Genomic DNA, 23,163 nt, shown 5'->3' on the forward strand with positions numbered 1-23,163 from the left:
ATATATATATATATATTATATTAACAGTTTATAAATAAATGAACTACATATTTTTTTTTATTTTTTATATTACTAAAAAATTAAATTGACTAAATAAAAGTAAACATATAATAATGAATGATATATATAAATTCTATTTTTTGGTTTTTTTAAATATTTTAATTTAAAAACGTGAATATAATAACAAGAAAAAATTAACAAAAGATATAAGAAAATAAATAATTTCTATTATCATATGATAATGTATATGTATTTTTTTTTTGGTATTCCCTATTTTTGTATTTGTAATTTTGTTAAAGAATAAGCTAGTATTATTTTGTTCATATATAATAATACATAGTTTAAATTAAAAATTTGTAATTTCTTCAAATTAATATTGATAATATTTAATATAAAATGAAGCTAAAAAAAATATATTATATTTTTAAAAATAGTTTTGTAAATATTTATCATTTTTTTTGTCCTATAATTTATAATAAGATGCAATGAAAAGTTACTATATTTATTTTTTTACGATGAGCTATTAAATAAGTTTAATAGTTAAGTTTCTTCATTCAAGCTCTTGCAAATAATATCCTTTTATTAATTTTGATTTTTTATATATTTACATGAAAATCATAATTTCATATTAATAAATTTTTTAATTATCTCTTTTAAATAAACTCTAAAACGTATCATTTACTCAAAGAACACATGAATACTTTATTCCTTGTAAAAATACACTTAGGAACTGGTGAAAATGAATCTAGTAAATGTGAAATTTTTTGAATGAAGAGAATGGAAACAATGATAATTAGAATTTTAATAGAATGTACATATTTGTTTTTTTGTTAATATTAACTATTTGTGTATTTTACTAAAACATTTTCTTCTATATATATAATATATATATGTATTTAAAAAAATAATATTACGATAATTTTTTTTTTTTTTGTGATGGGGAGAAATAAACTTATATTTACATTTAGTTAAATAATTAAGAAATAGAAGAGAACATGGTCATAAAAATTAAAAAATGGTAAATTTCCTTAGGTCATATTATTATATATTTGGTATATGAAAAAATTAATTAAGTAAAATTTAATTTATAATTTAAAGTATATTATTAGATACTATATATCAATAGCTTTATATTAATCATTACATATTTGTTGGAATTTAAATGTTCAAAAAGTAAACATATTTTAACTCTTTTTATCTTTTTTTTAGAATTTATAGATAATTATATTATGTTTATGAATGAAATTATATGGAAATTACTTAGTCTTATATATTTTTCATTTATATGTAAATATTTAAATTTTAATATATATAATGCATATTGTATATAGAATTACAAGATAGAGTTAAATTGATGTAAAAACATTCCTATAGGATATAACATAGAAAATATTACGAAAATATTCTTTGTATAGTGCATAAAAACTTAATTTAAAAAAAAAACTATATAAATAAAAGGAAAAATTATGATAATAAAATTTTAATGCAATTAAAAAAACTTGTTTTCAAGGATTTATTCTTATCATTTAATAGTATTAGCTTTACATTTATTTGTGTTTTTATAGTATGCATGAAGATAAATACATGTAAAAACAATTATTCTTTACTAGTAGCTACCAACGAAAAAGTAAATTAAATATATTGAGCAGGCATAACATTAAAACCGTGAAAAAGTTAAATTATTCACCAAAAAATAAAAAAAAAAATTTTTTTTTGAATTTTTTGCATATTTTTAATTCTTGTGTAACATTATTTTTAATTGTTTTTAATTACTTGCATGCATATATGGGAAAATCATGCATTACATGTTTACATATATTTTCTAAAAGTTTTTTAGTTCTCCTATGTACATCTCTTATTTATCTAACTTTTTTAATTCTCCATTTTACCTCATTTTTCTTCTTTACTTTTTTATAATTAGTTTTTGTACAATTAAAATGAAAAAAAAGGAACTTATTAAACTTTAAAGGTATTAGTATACATGCTTTTAGAAATAACAAAAAGCAAAATTTGAATTTGACAGTTGTGAACAAGACACTGAATTCAGCACACAACACTAGAACGACAATTATTGTTGTGATATGCTTAATTAAAAGTGCAAAAATTATTTTATTTTCGTTACTTAGATTATCAATCTTCATTGTGTACATGAGTTTTAAAGTAGTATATATGCAGAAACTTTAATAAATATAAAATAAGAGAACTACGTGCATTAAGAATAAGTATATGTAAAAATTCTCAGTATTATGTTCACGAACAATGCTGTTTTTTTGTTAGGTTACTTGTATCTTTTTGAAGACGTCCTATTCTTGTAGAAAGAATGATATGCTGAAAAAGGAGAAAATGGAGAAGATAAACATTATCTTATATGACTATGAAAATGTGATTCCAAAAAAATAAAAAAACGTAAATTAACATAATATGTGATTAATATTGATGCAAATGCTTATGTACAATTAGAAATTTTAACATAAATTTTTTTTTCACCTTTTTTATATTAAGATTGCAATTACAAAGATGTTTTTCTATAAAGGAAGATGAATATTCATATAAATGTTTTAATGAAAAGTGATTGAAATATATGGTTATGTATCTGTTTACAACATTTTTTTAATTTATTTTTTCTTTCCTGTGCATGCTTGAAAAATCGAAAAATTAAACCTCTAATTATATAATTTCTTGGAAATTAGAGATATAAGAGTTGAATACAATTGTTTTCAAAGAATTTATATGTGTGAACAATGCTAATATACTGTGCACATATATGTGTGCATACATATGTGTATATGTACATGTTCATATGAAATGTATGTATGTAAATGCGTATAGGCTCGTGTGTATGTGCACATGTGTATACTTACATAATGTAATGTATCCATTTACATCTTTCAGTACATATATCTTCATATATTCCAAAAAACGAATATTTATTTTTTAACTTGAAGAATTACATTGAGTTATTTACGTATATTTTTAACAGAATTTGTACAAGCATGTTTTACTGCATAAACACGGGATACATAAAAATAATAATAATTAATGAAACAAATAAGATACATTTTTTACAGCTTGATTTATCTATTTCACTTTATGAAATCATTACAGAAATTTCATATTATGACTGAGGTTCAATATATGTAAATTTTTTTTATGTTACTGTACCCATTATGTGAAACGAATAAAGGAACGCATATGAAGAATACTTTTATAAAGACACTAATGCTCATCTAATCCATTTAAATCAAAATAAATAGAATATGAAATTTATCATAGGAGTAGAATTTTATGTCAATAACTGAAAAAATTTGAGGGCAAAATTGAGTTCATACCTATTGACGTTAATAGGATAGCATTATTAATGTTTAGATACTTATCTATGAATACTACACACACACATATATATATGTTTTCTGTACCATATTTCTTTGTATTCGTTAGATCATTTATATTGGAAAGTCACAAAGGAGAAAACATGCGAATATATATATATGTATACAAATTTTTGCGTATTGAAAATTTATTTACATGGTATTACTGTCATTACAAACTTATGTTCATCCGCTATAGATTTGAACAATTTAGAATAAGTTCATGTGCATAAAAGAAAATGGAACGTATAATAAAATTCAGATAAATGACAAAGGAGAATAACAATAATGCATGAAGTCCGTTGAAACATTTACTATTCTTATGGATGTTAATAAAAATATGGGATAAATATAAATATATATGTAACCTGAATAGTGAGCTGTTCAAATAAATTAGTTAGATAAGAAATTTGTTTAACAGAAGTCAATTTTATTTTAAGTAAAAATTGATAATGTACTTTTGATTACCTCGATTAATGATCATTATTTGGAGTTTAACTGATACATTCATCATATAAATGCAGAAGAAAAAATAAAAGGATATAAAAAATACAAAAACATAAGGAGTAAAAATATAAGCGAAAAATCAATAGTTATTAATTCGTTGAAGAATAAAAGAAAATATTTTATATAAGTAAATGAGCGTACGTACACATGAACTGATATTATATGTTGATGCATATGTTCATAATTTCCACGAAAGTTAAGATAGTATCTAAGTAAATATACACGTATAACAAAAAATAATATGCACAAGTAAATTACATTTGCAAGTTTTCTTGTGATAAATTAATTCATTTGGAACATAGAAAAAGAAAAACATTATGCCTGAATTTTTTTTTTTTTTTAAATAATTAGATTAGATATAACCATGTAAACTTATATGCAATATAAAAGTGTAAAAATGTTAAGAAAAAACAAATACCAGCAAGGCTGTAGAGTAGAATGAAAGGCATGAAATTAAATTTCATAATGATACAAAATTTAGCTATATATTTAAAATGAATGCGTTTGTGTGGATATACTTCAATAGATATAATTGTAGTAATAGTATTGTAAAAGGATTTAGTAGTTGTTTAATAAGGATGACCATAAAAATATTACTTAATGAAACACTATGAAAATAATAATTTCACTGAACATATGTGTAGCGTGCACTAATTAATTTTTAAAAAATATATTAAAATAAAAAATGTCATGGACCTTATTATTATAACATTAAGGATGTTTCAAATTAAAGAAACCTAATCTATTATAGCAAAAGTTATATTTATGTGAAATGATTATTGAAATTGACATTATATTTACAATAATTTAAAAAATATTAGGGGTTAATGTGAATATATATGCATTAGTATATACATATTTAATAATTCTTATCTTGCATGTCATATGAGTTTATTAAGAACTAAAATGATTCAAAAAAAATGAAAATTACCTATAGAACGTATTTTCATTTTGCTTCATATGCATTATTAATTAATTTAGATTTGTGTTAATGCATTTAATAAATACGACATACATAAAATAATATAACAAAATTTTAATACTCTAAAAATTATCAACTGTAATAGTTACATTAACATTTAGAAAATAATTATAAAAATGAAGCTTATAAATTTATGTAATTTTTATCATTATAGATTATTCATAGTAGATATAAATATTAATTAAGTTGTGCTCCTGTTCTTTTTTATATAAAGAAGAATTTATAATTTTTAGAAGAATTAAGCATATCCAAATGAAAGAATCATTTAAGTATCCATAACAAAGAATATTTTAAACGCGCTTATATATATGTATATATATAATTATATAAATATATATACACATGAAAAAATAATATAAAAAAGTGATTATCTTATTTTTGTAGTAATTTGTAAGGTAATATGCATCATATAACACATTAAAATTTTAAAGGCTATATATATATTTTTTTAATTAATTATTTCGTAGATAAGTATTTTTCTTACATATATTACTATTAATTCATTATCATATGGTTAATATATTATATTTCCATATTCATTTTTATTCACTATGTTCAACAGAAAGTTGTAATATAAATATTTCTATTTTTTTTTTTTTTGGTGTATAAATAATATATTTAATCATTTTATTAAGTTGTATAAATGCTGTGAATTAAAACATGATTTTGGTATTATTTACTTATAAATCAATAACAAATATACACAGTTATATCCTAAATAGAAACGTTAAAAAGAAAAATAATGCATTAATGAATTTTCTAATTTCTTTTGCGTGTTACGTTATATATATCATACTGTATTTCCTAAAGATATTATATTTTTGCTGTAATTTTATTTTTAATTAAATAATTATTAAAAGTATTTTTACCATTTCATATACTTTTAGATTTTTTTCCTTTTTTTAATATCATAATTTCTATAAAACTTGCAAATATATATTTTAAACAATCAAAAGAAAAAAATATATAAGATATAAATTACTCAATACTTAAATTAAAATTTTTTTTTATTCATATTACACGTAATGAATTATTAACATATATGAAGTATTGCATACTAAAAAATGTAATGGAAAATATAAAAAGAGTTAAATTCGATAGTACATTTTAAAATATAAATATTATGTACATAAAATAATTCCTGGAATGTAATTTTCAAATTATTCTTAAATAGAAGTTATACATGTCGTAGGTATGCGGCATATGTAACATTTATATTTTGTGTTATAAAAAAAAATGTCTTTTTTAGTTTTTCTTTTTTTTTCATCATGTGAATAATATAATATGCTATACAATTATTTATGTTTTTCTATTATAAAATAGTATTTAAAAGTTTAGCATGTACAAATAACTAAGCTTATTATTAGGAAACTGACAAAAAAATCATTAACTATATTAGTCATATATGTTTATGTACCTGTTCTCTTCACATATATATTGTTTTTGTTCTGATTGTCAAATAATATTTTTATAAAAAAGAAAAATGTACTTGTTTTATTATTTTTCTTAAAAGCATTCATAACTAAAATTTAGAATTGTTCTGTTATATACTACTATATATATATATATATGTTGAGGGTTTATTGAAATAATTTGTATTAAAATAAATTCTTTTGATTTTGCGTTTTTGATATATAACTTTATTAAAAGTATTTACTAAATTACTATTAAAAGTATCTTTTATTTTTTATAATTTATATTTTTATTTTATTTATACTAATTAATACTTTTTTGAAGAATAAAATAGCACTGCAAATAATAATACCCTTATGTTACTACCTTATGAATAAACAATAACTTTTTTAGTTACTTTTATATGTAATATAAAATTCATTAATTCTAGTACAAATGAAAAAATTAATTCTTTTATTTTAGTTAAAGCATTTATATTTGTCCTTTTATATAGATATGCGCTTAATTCACTGATACGTTGAAATAAAATAGTAGAAAATTTGCCTTATATTTTTTACTGCTTCATGCTATATAAATATGTGAAGGTAGTTATGTGGAAATTACTTATGAGTAAGTACACTTAATATATATTTAAATAATAAAAACATTTTTTTTTCATTGTAATGGACTTTTAATGAATCTATAGTTAGTTAACATTGTGCGCATGGGATATTAGATGCAAGATTCGTTATATTGTTGTCAGAAATAATAAGGAAACATATAATATAGGATTAGTGATATATTATTTGAAAATGGACATGATACATAAGACAGTGAGGATTACAATATTGAATATACGATGGAAATTTTAAGTCTAAAGATAAATATAATTCAAAAACTGTAATCAAAAAATTGATTAGGAAATGGACATTTGTGATATATAAACCATTTTATGTGATAAATATATTTAGTTTTTTTTAAAAAAACTGTTCTATATGAATCTCAATTATGTGGATGCGTAAAATTAATGTACTGATACTTCCTAAAAAAATTCTAACGTATTACATATTTACGAGTGCTACTTCAGCAATTAGTCCGTAGGAGTACTTCCTTTAAGAGTATTTACATTACTCTTTTTACTTCTTATTACAATACGAAATTTACTATAATATATGTAATGAATACTAAGACTATTGTTAAATTCTGAAGTGGGAAATGCAACTTCATTATGGTAAGTTATTTAATTATGTATTTTATTTATTACTTATATAGTGATAAATATCTCAAAATAAGCTAAAGAAATAGAAGAAAATAATATCAAAATCCAGTTATAATTAATATTTCGTAATCATATACAATTTTTTCATTTATTTAAGAAACATTTTCAATATACTTAATGAAGCTATGCTTAAAAAATATTGTTCTTCATTAAATATTTTCCTTATACAGAATATGTATTATACAAAGATATGTTGATATTTTAAAGGAAAAATCATATACTAAATATTTTTAACAGCTACTATGTTTATATTTGATTTAGTATTGTAATTTATTTTAAAAAAATTTAGTTTTTTGATATTACATATATATATAATATATTCTTCATGATTCAAATAAATGTGATATTAGTATTGATATATATTCACTAAAAAGTATGTGCTTTCTACACAAATATTATACTCGTAAATGTTTCTCATAGATTTTTACTATAAAAAAGGATTGTTTAATTTAATATATAAAATCACAATTAATGCAACTTTACTAATCTAATGAGATAATTTATATTTTTAACAATTATTATTTTTTTTAATGGCTACATGTGATCATATAAATGATTTCTTTTAAAAGTTAATTATATATTACTTCTAATATTTACGTTGTTCTCCATTTAATAAAAACAAAACAGTTGGTTTTTTTGCTATTACATATATTTTTTACTTAAAAGTAATTATAACAATTTTAGTTTTTAAAAAAATTATTATGAAACATGAGTTTTTAATAGATTATTTGAAGAATACTTTGATAGATTTTTATATTTATTTTTTATAGTTCAAATATGAAATTATAAGTAAAATATAATGATATTCTCCTTTAAAAATTGAATTATTAATAGAGTATTAGCAATTTTAGAATTCCTAAATCTTTATAATTATATTAGTAGCTTAAATAACATTTCGAAATTTATATTTTATCTTATGTAATTGTTAGATTTAATTCTTTTTTATAAAAATTGCTTAAATATATACTATAAATATAATGATAAAAAAAAACTATATTCATTTTTACAATTCATATAATTAAAAAACTACGTTTTTCTAATACGATTATTTATGTGTTCGTGCAGATGATATATTTATACATTATATGTTTATTATACTTTTTCTAAATAAATATATTAACTTAAAAAGAACAAATACGTACATAAAACTACGAACGTTTCATTTAACAAATAATAATTTAATTTTCATCCAATTAAGAGCTATATCCACCAAAAATAATTTGGGGAGTATGAAAAATCAGTCTTTATATATCTTCGAAATTTATACTTTTACGGCATATTAGGTGATTCGCTGTAAATTTGATTTCTTACTTGTATTAAAGATCAAAATATTACTCATATGTTTATCTAGTTACCAGTTTAAAATTTACAAATAAAATGCAAAGTTATAAAAGTGTAGTTTTCTTTATAATTATCTTTATTTTATTGTTATAATAATTAAAATTTTTTTACAAATAATTATATTTTCTAGAATATAATTTTAAAAAATTTAGAATTATTAATAGGAAAACATCGCTGGAATCTGTAATACTTCTACTAGGAGTTAGAACAATATATTATCTATATTCTCTACTATCTATATTCTATATATACACCATATTCAAAATATTATGAAATCATATATCTGCTTTTTTATTTTATTTTGAAAAGAATTAATACAAAAATTATTTACTATTTTAAATAAATTATGTATCTTGAATATTTATTAATGCACTCAGTTTATATTTTTTAATTAAATCTATTTTTTTATAAATATTATTGTGATAAAATCTTTAGAGTTTATGTTTGAAATTATTTTTTCTATCTCTGTAGAAAAAGAAATTGTAGTTACATATTTTTAATATAATTTTAAGAAGAAATAATGAAAAACTAATTAAATAAATGATAATAGCATTTTTTTAATTAAAGGAATATTATATTATTTTTAATTATATCCTTGATCTGTATATTACCGCATTAACGATTTACATTATGGAACGAAAAATTAAGACACTGTTATTTATTAAAATTTATGCTTTTGTGTTTATAAGTTGGATATGTCATTTTTACACTTATATGGTTATGATAGTTTTATTTAAATATGTATATATTATTTATATTTTTCGAGTTTTATTTTTTTCAAGATTTTATCTTAGTGAGAATTTATTCATTTGATTAAATGATAAATTTTTTTTTGCTTTTTCAGAGTAAGCAAAACAAATATTTGGTTGAGTGCTACAATCAGCATAGAAAAATATATGCAAGAAACTATCGTTTACTGGCGAAATATAAGCAGGATAAGGATTCAATTATTGTATGTTTAGAGGAAGAAATGCCAAATAGAGTAAACGATAAAAAAAAATATATCTAATAGTGAAAAATTGCTCCCAAGAGAAAAGAAACAGTCAAATGGAAGTTTCCAAATAAATGTAAGAGGCCATAAAAAAAATATAAAAAATAAATCTTGTATATTTGAAACTAAACAGTATTCTTATATGGAAAAAAAAATATTCAAAGAACTTGATTATGTAGATTTTCTTAAAAACAACAGAACAATAAGTGATAATACTTATAAAAAAATAATATATAAAAAATTCGGATTGCGATTTGCTTTACCTATATTCCTATTTTTGGTCTTATCAATATCATTTGTGTTAGATTTTTTTTGTGGATATGGGATGTTTGTTCGTTTGTTTAGATTAATAATAAATTACTCAGGATTCGGATGGATCAAAAATTTAACTTTAAAGTTGTGGTATTCCCCTTTTAAATGGTTATTTATAAGTCAAAAAGCGATTAGTAAATCAAGTGGTACACCAAGTAAACTCTGTATAGATGGATATATGGTTTCAGAGAGTTTTTGTGGATTTTTTATATATTTTGTACCTTTTATTATATTAGGTATCATACTTATTTTAGGGGTTGTTTATTACCATAAGAAGGTTAAAAAATATGAAAAAATTAAGTTTACAAAAAGATAAAATGAATTATAAAAAGTATTTTTTTTTTTCTGCAATGAAAACTTCAATATGAACTAATATGTTCATTATCTTGAATGGCACATGTGATATGTATTTTCATAATTGCATATATCTAATAAAATGTTGTACATGTAAATGGTCTCATTAATGCACATTAGTAAAAAGAATTTCTCTTATTTTTTTGTTAATTTTTATGTTTTAATGTTTTTCAATCTGTATTTATTGCTTAAGCTTAATTGATTATTTTTGACTTAATATATAAGCTTGTGTATTTCCATATATTCCTATGGTATATATGTGCTTCTTTGTTGTAATTAATTAATATTAGGACAATTTATTTATTATGTTATATGTCTTGTGTAAATTTATATTTTAACTATAAATAATAATTCTTCACATTATTCTATCTTTTACTAGTCTAAAATAAATATATGTTTACTTATTTTGGAAAACGTTTGATAAGAATTAAATTAAAAATATATGTATCTTGTTTTATTTTAAGTGACATGGAACAAATTTATATTGTTGTATTGATGTAAATATATATATTACATAAAAGCAAACATAAAATTTATTATATAAAATACGTTTTTTGAGATATATATTATAAAGCAATTTTATTGTAAAGCGCTTTTTAAAGTATTTATAATTTTTTTTTGCATGATATAAAAATAAAATAAAAATATATAATAAAATATCTTTATTAATTTTAGGGTACTTATAATAGTTCAATATTTTAGCAATTCTAAATATTTACAATTAAGTGGATAGTTAATCTGTTTTATAATTTTTGTATTTTTTTGAACTGTGGTGTTAATTCAGTATGGGAAAAATTAATTATATATACGCTATATAGAATACATATAAACAAATATACTATATATTTTTTTAATCTTTTATGTTATTAAAAGATTAAATTAATGAGTTAAAAGTAATGAATTCTTAATGTATAATATGCATAAATACAATTTTTTTCATAATGGTAAAATATTAAGTATATTTTTATATAAGTAAAAATATAAATTATCTTTAAAGGTAATAAAAAAATATATAATTTTTCTACATTTATATAGTAATGTGAAATTATTTTTATTTTGTATATATCCCAATTTTATATGTATATTAATATGTTATGTAGATATTTAATATTATTTTGAAGTTGTATAAAAATGTATGTAGTTTATATTGAAAATTGCTAATTAATTTATATCAATATTATTTCTTTTTTAAATGAAATGAAATTAAAAAAAAAATTATTTATCTATAAACAATTCATAAATATATTACTTTGTTCTTTTTGATGACTTGGGTTTTAATTATATCTATTAAAAATATTTCTGCATTTTTTTGTATAAATTTTTTGTGTAATAATTTAATATTAAGTATATGGAGGAATTCATAAGTGTTAAAATATAAAAAAAATACAGTAAAATTTCCGTTATAAATGTAAAAGGATGCTAGTTAATTTTATACTATAATAATGAAGGGAAAAAATTGAATTATGTTAAGTTCCTATATAATAGAAAACATTATCAAGTAAAAATACAATATATTAATATAAATAAAATATTTAAAATTTAGGCTTGCAGAAAATAATTCTGTATCTATAGATAAATGTAATAATGCTACGACGTTAATAAGAATATATGTATAAGATAACAATTCACCTATGTTATACATATTAAGGAAGTAAAAAAATAAATATATTTTAAGAAAATTTATATATTTCTTTACTATTTCTTAATTTAGAAAAAAATGGAATATTTAAAAAAAAAGGTTAAAAATATATTTTTAAACCATACATTTAATTAAAACAGAAAATAACTATTTATAATTAATTGTTATGAGAGTGTATATGTTGAAGCGTTCTAGTTTTTACTAATTAATTTTATATTATATATATGTAATATTTTACATTTTAAAACTTTGGCGCCTTATATATAATATATAAGTATTAGCTATAAGTATAAAAGTTAAACGAGGAATCATCGTAGTAGATGTTGGTACATAAACAAGAGTTTTAATAAATGTCGTGACAAGTGTATAAATAATGAAAAACTATAAAAATACCATACTAATATTATTTGTAATGTTTTCAATTTTTTTTATTATTTAATTATTTACTTGGATAAATAATATTTATTGAAGAGAACAATAACAAAATGTTATATTTCAGGTGATTAAAATAATTCTCCGTGTTTGCCTGTTTTTCATAATTATCGTTGTTCAGGTTACAATTCATAAGGAATATAAATATTTAGTTATAATATAATTTTACTTCTAAATATATTTTTCGTGCAGTATATATTGTTCATACACATATGTCAATTTATTATACTAAACATTTAAAATTTGCTCTTGACTTTATGTATTTCCAAAGTAATAAAAAAAAATAGCACTATCCTTAAAAAAATAATAATATAAAAACTACTAATTCATACATTTAAGTAAAATACAATGTTATTCATTCTTATTTGTCATGTAAATATTATACCTTATATAAATTACATATATTTATAAATTTATTTCAATATAAGTATAATTAAACTAATGTTTATGCAAATAAAATTGTTGTAACAATTTTATATTTAAGAATTTTTTTTTTTTTTAATGTATTACCATTTCCTCTAATTATATGTATAATTAAAACAAAATTATAAAATTAAATAGATTAACATAAATATTTTTATTTTAGAAATAATTATACATATTAACCTTAATTAAATATTGTAATTTTATAAAATTATTGTACAAAAATAAAAAATTAGTTCGTATTTGCTTTTAGAGTACGTATTTTTTAAAATATTAGGCAGTGCATAAATTGTTCTTCATTTTAAAAACCTTATATCCTGTAGAATATTAAACTTAAAATGGAACTAATACATATGTTATAATCAAGGTAATACGATATGTGGTTTCTTTCATTTAATGTTATTATTATTATACTATAATATTTGAGTTAAAAAAACATTTTTTTCTAAAAATTAATGTTTACAAAATTAGAATAATACATAGGATTACATCCTTAAAATTTGCAATAATTATTTTAGTATACAGAGGGATATATTATATATATATATTCTCTACATTCTGAATAGTGGATAAACTCTATATTTGAATAAAGAAGGCATAACATATTTATTTCTTAGTTTATTCTTAAATTTATTAATAAAACTATTATATAGTTAGTACTCTACAATAAGTAAATTATATATTTTAAACATTTGTGAATAAATTTATATCATTTAGTTTTAATGAAATTTATTTTTTATTTATATAATATTAAGATAAAAATAATATAATTTGTTTTTAAAGTCATTTTACATTGTATACATGATAAAATCAATTATAGCTATATATATTTTGTAATATATTTATGAAAGAATAACAAATATAAATTTTTACATAAATATAGAATCTTTTGGTATTAGATGCATGTTCCATTATTATCAATTTGCTTCTTTTAGAATACATTTAAATATTAAATATCTATATAATGAATCAAAAAATTATGTTATTCCTATTTATAAAGATTTCTACATTTATACTTTTAACATGGGTATACGATTTTTACAGTGAGCTGGTATGAAAATATAATTTAAAGATATTTGCATTATTTATATTTTTAATGTTTTATTTTTATTAATAATTATTTCTATAGCGAACTATGTATCGTTTAAACAACAAATATGTGTAATTTTTTATTTTAGAGTACATTTAACAAAATTATCGATAAAAACTATAATCTTAGTAAAAAATTAGATACAAGAAATTATCGATTACTGGCAAAATATAAGCTGAATAGTCATTCAAATAATATGTGTTTAAAAGAAATATTTGAGGATAATGAAGAAAATAAACAAAGAGATTTATCTAATAATGAAAAGTGGATAAAAGAGAAAAACAAACAATCAAGCAGAAATTTATTAAATAAGGCTCAATACTATATAGAAGTTATAGATTATAATAATGGAATGTTTGATGGAAAACATTTTCATTTTCAAAAGAAATGGGTAAAAAAAAGGGATTTTGATACTTTTATTGCAAAGAAGAAGAGGATTGGTGATATATCTTTAAAAAAAATAAAATTTAGAAGTTATAAATTTGGATTTGTTATATTTTTTATTTTTTTTCTATTGGGAATAGGATTACCGGTATCCAGTGCATTTAATTTTTCGGATGGTAGTGACGTAGGAAATACTATTTTATCTTTTCTTCAAAGTAAGCTCGGTTTAGGTAGTAATGGAAATGCTTATATATTATTATTTGCAGTAACATTCATTATGTTAGCAGTCTTGATTATAATAGCTATTTATAAGATCTTAAATAATAATGAAAAATATCAAAAAATTAAGTTGATGATGGAGTAAAATGAACAATAAGTAATTTTAACTTTCTCATAAATTAATTATTAATAGAATATATTCTATGTAATATCTATACTGTTATATACTTTGTAGTATTATTTATTATATATATAATTTTATAAATACACATGTGTATAAGGTATCATTTTTGTACGAAGATTAATAAATTAAGTTTTATCTTATTTGTAGATTTAAATTTTTTAATGATTTTCATTTTGTACTATAAATTATTGTTTCAGAATAGATAAATATCATTGCTTAGTATATATATTTGTGTATTAAAAGCAGATTGGTATTAACTGTGTATGAATTGTATCAAAATTAATATATAATATAAAAATTAATGTAATTTAAATTATTCTATATTACAATTGATATTTTAAATGAAAAATACATATGTTCTATTTTTACCTTGTTAAATTCTAAAATAATTAAAGGTAGACGTGATGAGTAAGTTTCTTTGTTGATATTATGTTGAAAATAAAAATGTTTATTTTTGTATATAATCAAAAGAAGTGAATGTATTATGCTATATTACGTATATTTTGCTCAAAAAAAAATCACAACATTTATTATATAACATAAGTTTTATTAGAAATATATTATATAATATATTTATTACTTAATACGTTTTAACAAACCACTTTTTTTTTGTTTTTTAATGGCAGAATTGGGGAATTATAAATATATAACTAAATAATGTGATTTTTTACAACGGATTATTTATAGCTGTTTACTAATATATATATATTCTAAGTAATTAGAATTAAATGAAAAGTTATAGTTATTTATTATTTTATTATTGTGACTAGTTATGACAATAATATAGTTTTGACAAATTTTCTTAAATATATCTTATATAAAAATATACATATATTCATAAATGTACTATATATTTCTATTATTTTTATTAATATTTAAAAAATATATTAATAAATTAAATTTACATAGATAGCAATATGTAATATGTTGAAATTATATCCCTTTTCCCTTTTCTGTGCCATATAATTAATATACCATTATATTTAGAGTAATATATTATATTGGAAGTGATATAGTAAATGTTGGCAGAGGTTTATTAAGAATTCATGATAATTCATAATTCATGTTCTAATATTTAATGTAGAATATCTCATAATATTATTCTTATAAATACATTTTATTAATATCGAAAAAATCATAAGGTAATATTGTTATGTTTTAACATACTTGACAAATAAAATGTAACTGTTATATTATTTTGATTAAAATGAAATGAAATGAAATACGGGTTAATAATAAAACAAAAAAACATTAATAATTATCATTGCCCATGAAACAATTCTTAGAATATGTATAAATTAATAATTCATTTTTGTATATCAACACAATAATAATTTTCAAGAACAGAAAAATATAGTAATAAAAGAGGAAAATAATGAAATTACTTTTTTATATTATAAAAAAATGTATCCTCTCCATAATCAATTCAATCTAACAAAATATTCTTATTTGAAATTATAAAAAACAAAAAAGGAAAGTTATTTTTTCTTATTCGTATATTTATTCAATGAATTGTCTTCACGAATAATTTAGAAGTTAATATGATTATATAATTATTAAAATAAGTACCTTTAAATAATTATTCTGCTATGGATATTCGATACTTCATGTTTTATTACATTACTATTTTTAATGTAAATAATATAATTATTTTCTCTTTTTATCAAATTTTTTTATTTATAATATTAATATGTCTTTCTTCAATTTTAAAATATGATTCTTTAAATAAAATAGATATTTTGAAAATATGCACAATATATTTTTGAATATATTTAGGTATTAATATAATGACATTTACATCAATTTATAATTGTTTTTATAGGTTTATTCTTGATAATATTCTTTTATAATTATTAGATTTTAATATATATTTAATATACTAGCAATAGTTTTAAGAGATTATAGGTAAACTAAAAAATGTATTGGAAATTCATTTAAAAAATATAAAAGAGAACGCTAATATATATTGTGCTTACAATGTATGCTTTATATTGATTAAATATGTATATGCTCTTTATCTTATGTTGTAGAGCATAAGAGTATTTATTGAAAAGTTAATTATGTATGTTATAATACTATAATATAAAAGAAATTTCGTTTTTCTAAAGGTAATATAATGTGATAATATCTAAATTCAAATGATTCTATTCACTAACCATGAAATTTTGATAATGTTTATATTATTAATTAAAAATAATTATTTTCTAAATAAAATATTATTAATATATAATAATATACCTTTTTTATATATTATAAGGATATAATGTTAAGAAAAATGAATATATTCATTTTGTCTATGAACTTATTACTCTCTCGTGATAATTATAATAAATAAGAAAAATATATTTTTTTTAATTTTAATTATTAATATTATTCCTGAATTAATTACATTATAGAAACAATAAACAAAATGGGGTTGTGATATTATTTGCTTAATAGAAAGAATTAAATAGAAATTTATAATATACGTATTTTATGGTATATGGTAACAACAAAAACTTATTATATATCAAAATGTATCTTATACTTTAGCACTATAAGACAAATATTATTTTATTTTATAAATTTAAATATATATATACAGTTATAATAGAAAAATATTATGAAAAAGAAAAATATTCAGTAATCTTATTAACTAAGATGAAAAATTAAAAGAATTATTCTGTAATTACAAAAATCAAAAAAAAAAAAAAAAAGATGAAAGTCAAAATATATAAATTATCATTAAAGCGTAAATGAAAAGTAAGTCAATATTTTTTATTAACATAACATAATATAAATAAAATTTTAAGTTTAACTGAAAGAGAAAAAATAAAAGATATATAATATTTTTTAAAATTTCTACAAAATAATTATATGTTCTTTCATTTCCTTTTTGTTTTAAAAAAATGTTGAAGCTTATGAATTTAGTACTTTTTAATTTACAAACATATTCATATTTAGCTTTTTTCTTTTTGATTTCATAAAAATATTTAAAAAGTATTATATTTGCTTTTTTTTATTTTTCAAAATATTAATTTTTCCTCCAACCTTTTTGGAAAATATTAATATTAATTTATATATAGATATATTTATTAGAGTTTTGATACATATATTATGTTAGGTATTAATATAACGTTATAATAGTTATTATTACATAAATTAAAATAAATATATATAATATGAATATTTTTAAGATAACTGTATTAAAAATTTTACATTTCACATCTAATTTCCCTTTCTATGTTATTCATTAATTAATAAACTTTTATTAATGATCCCTTTAGATTTCGCAAAGTGTATGAAATATGTTTTATAAGCACCATCCGATTATATATAAATATCGTTCTATTATTTTTTGGATGTGAATTATGAGTTTATAGAATGTATCTTTCCGCAATTTAATAAAATTATTCTACTATGTTCTCGTTATATATGGAATTCTCCGGTGTATCTTCTATTCTTACCCATTTTTCTATTTCCTGTCTAAGACCTTCCCCCCCTGTATAAGCAGGAATTTTTGTATTTTCTGTATTTTCTAAAACATTGCTATTATATTCAATTATTTCTTTTGTAACATCTGATTTTCTCCCTAAGTTTACTTCTGTTGTCCAGTCATTTATGTAACTATCCAAATGTAATCCCTCATTTTCTATAAAATCTTCTTTTTTACATTCTTCCAATACCATCATGAATACTAGTATACACAATTTTGCTATTAATTTTTTTTTTATATATTTATATAATTCTTCATAACTTACCTTCTGCTGTACCTCTTTGGTATTTAGAAGTGAAATATTATTTTTTAATTCTTCATTTACACACTCATCTATCATATTGAGCAATTCTTGTGTCAATACTTCATCCCATTCCTGTTCCAAGAATCGATCTATAATCATACGATTTTTTGATATCCACTCTCTCCATAAATCCTTTTCTTTTTCTGAAAATGAAATTTTTTGAATTTCAATTGAAAAATTCATTTTTAATTCTTCAGTTTCTTTTATGGAAGCTTTTTCTTTTTTCCATTCATTTTTCAAATAATTAAACCATACTGTTTTTTTTAATTTTTCAGAAATATTTCTATGTTCTTTTATCCATTTATTGCATAAAATTTTTTGTTTTTCAATGTCATTAATACTTTTAGTATTTTCCATTATCAGTTCTCCATTACTCAAATTAGGATATGTTCTATATTCCTCTTCTGCGAACATTTCTAGGCATAACTCTAAAAATTCTCCTTTTTTGTGTTCCCATTCTTCATTTCTGAATTCTTTGAGTACTTCCATATGTACTTCTATAATGGTTTTAAATCTATCCTTTTTTTGCTTTGACGACTTTATATTTTTTATCATGTCATGTTCGTGTATTTTTAATTTTTTAATGATTTGTTCCTCATCATATATTATATCTTCTGGATGATCATGCGTTAATAATTTACTTTTTTTGTCAGTAAATGAAGGTAGTAGAATTTTCAGTAATTTCACTTGTCTACTTTTTATACTTTTTTTTTTTTTTAATAATCCTATTAAAGCGTACTACAAAAAAGAAAAAAATTGAAGATATTTAAAATAAATTACGGCCATAATTGAAAGGTTGCAGCTTTTTTAATACTTATGTTTTATCTAACTTCAATAAAAAAGGTAAATACAATAATAATCATAAAGCTTATTAGAATAGATGATATGCTTTGGCTATGAATATTTTCTTCCGTACCTGTAATATCTTCTTAAATATATATATTATTTAGTGTAATTATTTAAAAAGTAAAATACTAGGGAGTATTAGTTATACCTGTCTTTTTAATGTGTGTAGGGGGGATAATATAACTAGAGACAGGTTCCAATTCTTCAAGAGATGATGGAATATGACCTTGAACTGGGGGTAACTTTATGATTTCGTTATCAAATCTAGTTGTAGTTTCTTTGCCTGCTTCGGAAGGTAAAATGTCGGAATTTGGTATAAAACTTGTAGTTTCGGTTTGTACTGATTCTGCAGCATCAGATTGCTTTTCCATATTTGGTGTGGCAGATAATGATTTTTGATCTTCTCCTTGATGATCTGATGAAGATTCAGATTGTTGTATAGTTAAATTTTGTATTTGCAATGAAGATTTTAATGAATCTTGATCTTGATTTATAGTTAAATCATGAGATACATCTGGATGTTGCTCTTTATTTTGTTGTACAGCTGTATGATCTATAGGTGGGTCCGAGTACTCGCACTCAGGAAGTGCTTCAAATGTTTCTGGTTTACTTACGTTGCAAGAATTATTTGGAAATGGTAATAATGGATTGTTTTTTTTGCATTTTTTATAAATGAATTCTTTATTGTTCATAAAATGATCCTTCCTATTTTTAATCCATGCATTGTAATCACGAATTTTATTGAAACAACTAATATCACATTTCTTTAAACTAAAATCAGCACTCTTAACGCATTTTGGTTTTTTTTTTTCTTTTTCGTCACAAAAATCTTCTGCATCATATTTTAATATTAAAATATTTTTATTTTCTTCCTCTAAAATCATAGGGCATCCTCCATATTTCTTACTTATTTCTGTGTATTGCGAACCATAAAAAGTTCTTAGTGCTCCTTTCCATTTATTTATATCAATATATTGTGTTTTGGGATTTAGATTAATTATGAAATTAGCTAGATTTATGCATTTTGTTCTAAATTTGTCTTTATTAGTCTCTGTTTTTAATTCGGCAGTTTCATTTATGATATAATTTCCATGTTGTTTTAATTCTGAATATGAGCGGTAACGCAATGCTTCAAAAGATAGAACTCTCAAATTCTATATTCAAAATAATTATTAAAAATTATTTAAGCATTTGATTTTTACGTTAGTTTTATTATTATGTATTTTATGATATTAAATAATTTATGGATAAATATAATCATATTAAGAAATAATATATTACCGAGGAAAAACAACTATCCATAATTACTCTAAATTTATAATCTAGTTTGTTGTAAATAAATATCTAAAGAGAAAAATACAAATTAATATCTTTTATCATTATTGTAATTTTAAAATTAATATAAATTAACTATCAGGAATTATTAAATTATCAAATAAATAGGAATTTATATAAGAATTATAGAATAATTGAATGCATTAATATTTATTTTAAGCATTTCTTGTTTTTTACCTTTAATAAATATATCCCTATAATATGTTAATATCAAATCACAGCTAAGAATATATTTTTATAGAAAAATTCATTCTCCCTATATAATAAAAAAATCAAATAGGTAACATTATATAAAATTTCATTTAAGTAATATCAAATAATATAGAATTCATTATGTAAATATATAATTAATATATTAAATGAATATTTTTAATTTTTGTTAGAACATACATATATATATAAACATAAATATTATTACCTCTCATATGGTAAAAAATTTATTTTATTCATACTATTTCCCCGGAATAAATAATCATTAAACCAAATTATTATGAGTACTAAAAGTAAGTTAGTTTTTATCTTTTCATGTATGATTTTCTTTATTTTGTTTTAATACAAGTGTTATATTGTTATAATTATTTTGTTAAAACATTTCTATATTTACTATATTGTATATACTAATAAGATTTAATAATATATAAATTATAATAAATCGTTTCTGTATTTTTAAAAATATTTATGAGTAAAATATATTTGAGACACTTAATATTATATTTATGTCTATTAGCTATAAATTCCTTATTTGTTGTATGTAGTATTCCATTGATTACATTTAATATAGTATGATTTATAATATATATATTTTCTTTTGTATGCGGCTATTACCGCTTTTATATATGAATTATTTCATTTGGACAAATTTTTAATTAATGTAAAGTATATTAAAATGTATTAATTATTGAGAATATGTTTGATTACATATTCAAAATATAAAAAAATATTAAGAAATAATTATAATAAAATTAATTGTACAATTTGGTTGAGAAGGAATATAAAATAACTTATTATATTATAATTAAAAATAATAACATAATAACTAATTGTGAAATAAATAAATATTAAATTAGATAAAACAATAAATATTGTCCCTTTGTTCTAATTTTTCTGTATTTTTTTATAGATATATTCTATTATATTGATTAAAAATATATAATATATTTATTTAGTTGTTGCTTAATTTAATTATATAGAAGGGTCTACTGGATACTAACAAATATTCATTTGGTAAACAAAATAAAAATGATCATGCATTATTTATAATACATTTTAAGAAATAATTACATAAATGGTATTACAAAAAAATTTAAACGTATTACCAATAGTACTGGTTATTATATTATAATGTAATATATTATTACTTATTTTATTTTTTCACTTGCGACATGTACATATGATATAGGAAATGATCAGAATATTAAACAAATATATTAAAATTTTAATTTTTTGGAACTAAATACATATAAAATTACGTTATTATGGTTATTTCTGGTAAATCTTTTATTTTTAAGAATCACGTATTATTTTTTTATATTTATTCTTTAATTAATTTATATAAAATATTTTTCTTTGTTGTTTTTCACTTTTTATTTTAATATCTTATATATTATTCCATTTTTTTTTTTTTAATATGTTACTTAACAAAAATATATAGTGTATTATACGTAAAAATAATTTATCATATTTTAAAATATATTTTAATTATATTTTAGTATATGAATATATTATATAGATATACGTAAAAATGATATATATAATGAACATAAAACTGTTGCTTATCATGCGGCAACAAAAAACAAAATATAATTTTCTGTATATTTTGAAATATTTCAGTATAAATTAAATAAATTTAATTTTTAAATGTTTATAAAAAAAAGCCTTTTTTTTTCTTTTTTATTATTTTATAGATAAATATTTTTTTTCTTTGTTTATGTATTTTTAATTATATTTCTTATTATAAGTTAGGAATTTTTTTATAACACTACAATTTGTACATTTTTTTTTGTTTTTTTTTAAATATAAGATAATTAATAACAATTCATATGAATTAATGTAGTTTTCTTCATGATATTATGATGGGTTTAGGGTTCAGGGTTTAGGGTTTAGGGTTTAGGGTTCAGGTTTAGGGTTCAGGGTTTAGGGTTCAGGGTTTAGGGTTCAAGGTTTTAGGGTTTAGGGTTCAGGGTTCAGGGTTTAGGGTTCAGGGTTCAGGGTTCAGGGTTCAGGGTTTAGGTTTTAGGGTTTAGGTTTAGGGTTTAGGGTTCAAGGTTTAGGGTTCAGGTTTAGGGTTCAGGGTTCAGGGTTTCAGG

The 23,163-nt window shown here is 19.7% G+C and overlaps 2 protein-coding genes and 1 pseudogene across 3 annotated transcripts; 2 read left to right on the top strand and 1 right to left on the bottom strand.

Annotated features, from left to right (window-relative positions):
• The first annotated feature begins 9,499 nt into the window (after positions 1-9,499).
• PmUG01_00028400 lies at positions 9,500-10,488 on the top strand (annotated as a pseudogene). Its single transcript is given in 3 exon segments — positions 9,500-9,586; positions 9,714-9,866; positions 9,880-10,488. Coding segments are annotated over 3 exon segments (849 nt in total).
• A 3,496-nt stretch (positions 10,489-13,984) lies between these two features.
• PmUG01_00028500 (fam-m protein) lies at positions 13,985-14,858 on the top strand (the record flags this gene model as incomplete). Its single annotated transcript, XM_029003799.1, has 2 exons — positions 13,985-14,071; positions 14,199-14,858. The coding sequence occupies 2 exons, from the start codon at positions 13,985-13,987 to the stop codon at positions 14,856-14,858; spliced, it is 747 nt and encodes a 248-aa protein (XP_028858870.1).
• A 3,428-nt stretch (positions 14,859-18,286) lies between these two features.
• On the bottom strand, positions 18,287-20,824 carry PmUG01_00028600 (STP1 protein; the record flags this gene model as incomplete). Its single annotated transcript, XM_029003910.1, has 4 exons — positions 18,287-19,414; positions 19,507-19,592; positions 19,671-20,676; positions 20,804-20,824. 4 exons carry the CDS (start codon positions 20,822-20,824, stop codon positions 18,287-18,289), a joined length of 2,241 nt encoding a protein of 746 aa, XP_028858871.1.
• Positions 20,825-23,163: the final 2,339 nt, after the last annotated feature.

Source organism: Plasmodium malariae (genome assembly GCF_900090045.1).
Source record: "Plasmodium malariae genome assembly, contig: PmUG01_00_12, whole genome shotgun sequence".
Classification (NCBI taxonomy): domain Eukaryota; phylum Apicomplexa; class Aconoidasida; order Haemosporida; family Plasmodiidae; genus Plasmodium; species Plasmodium malariae.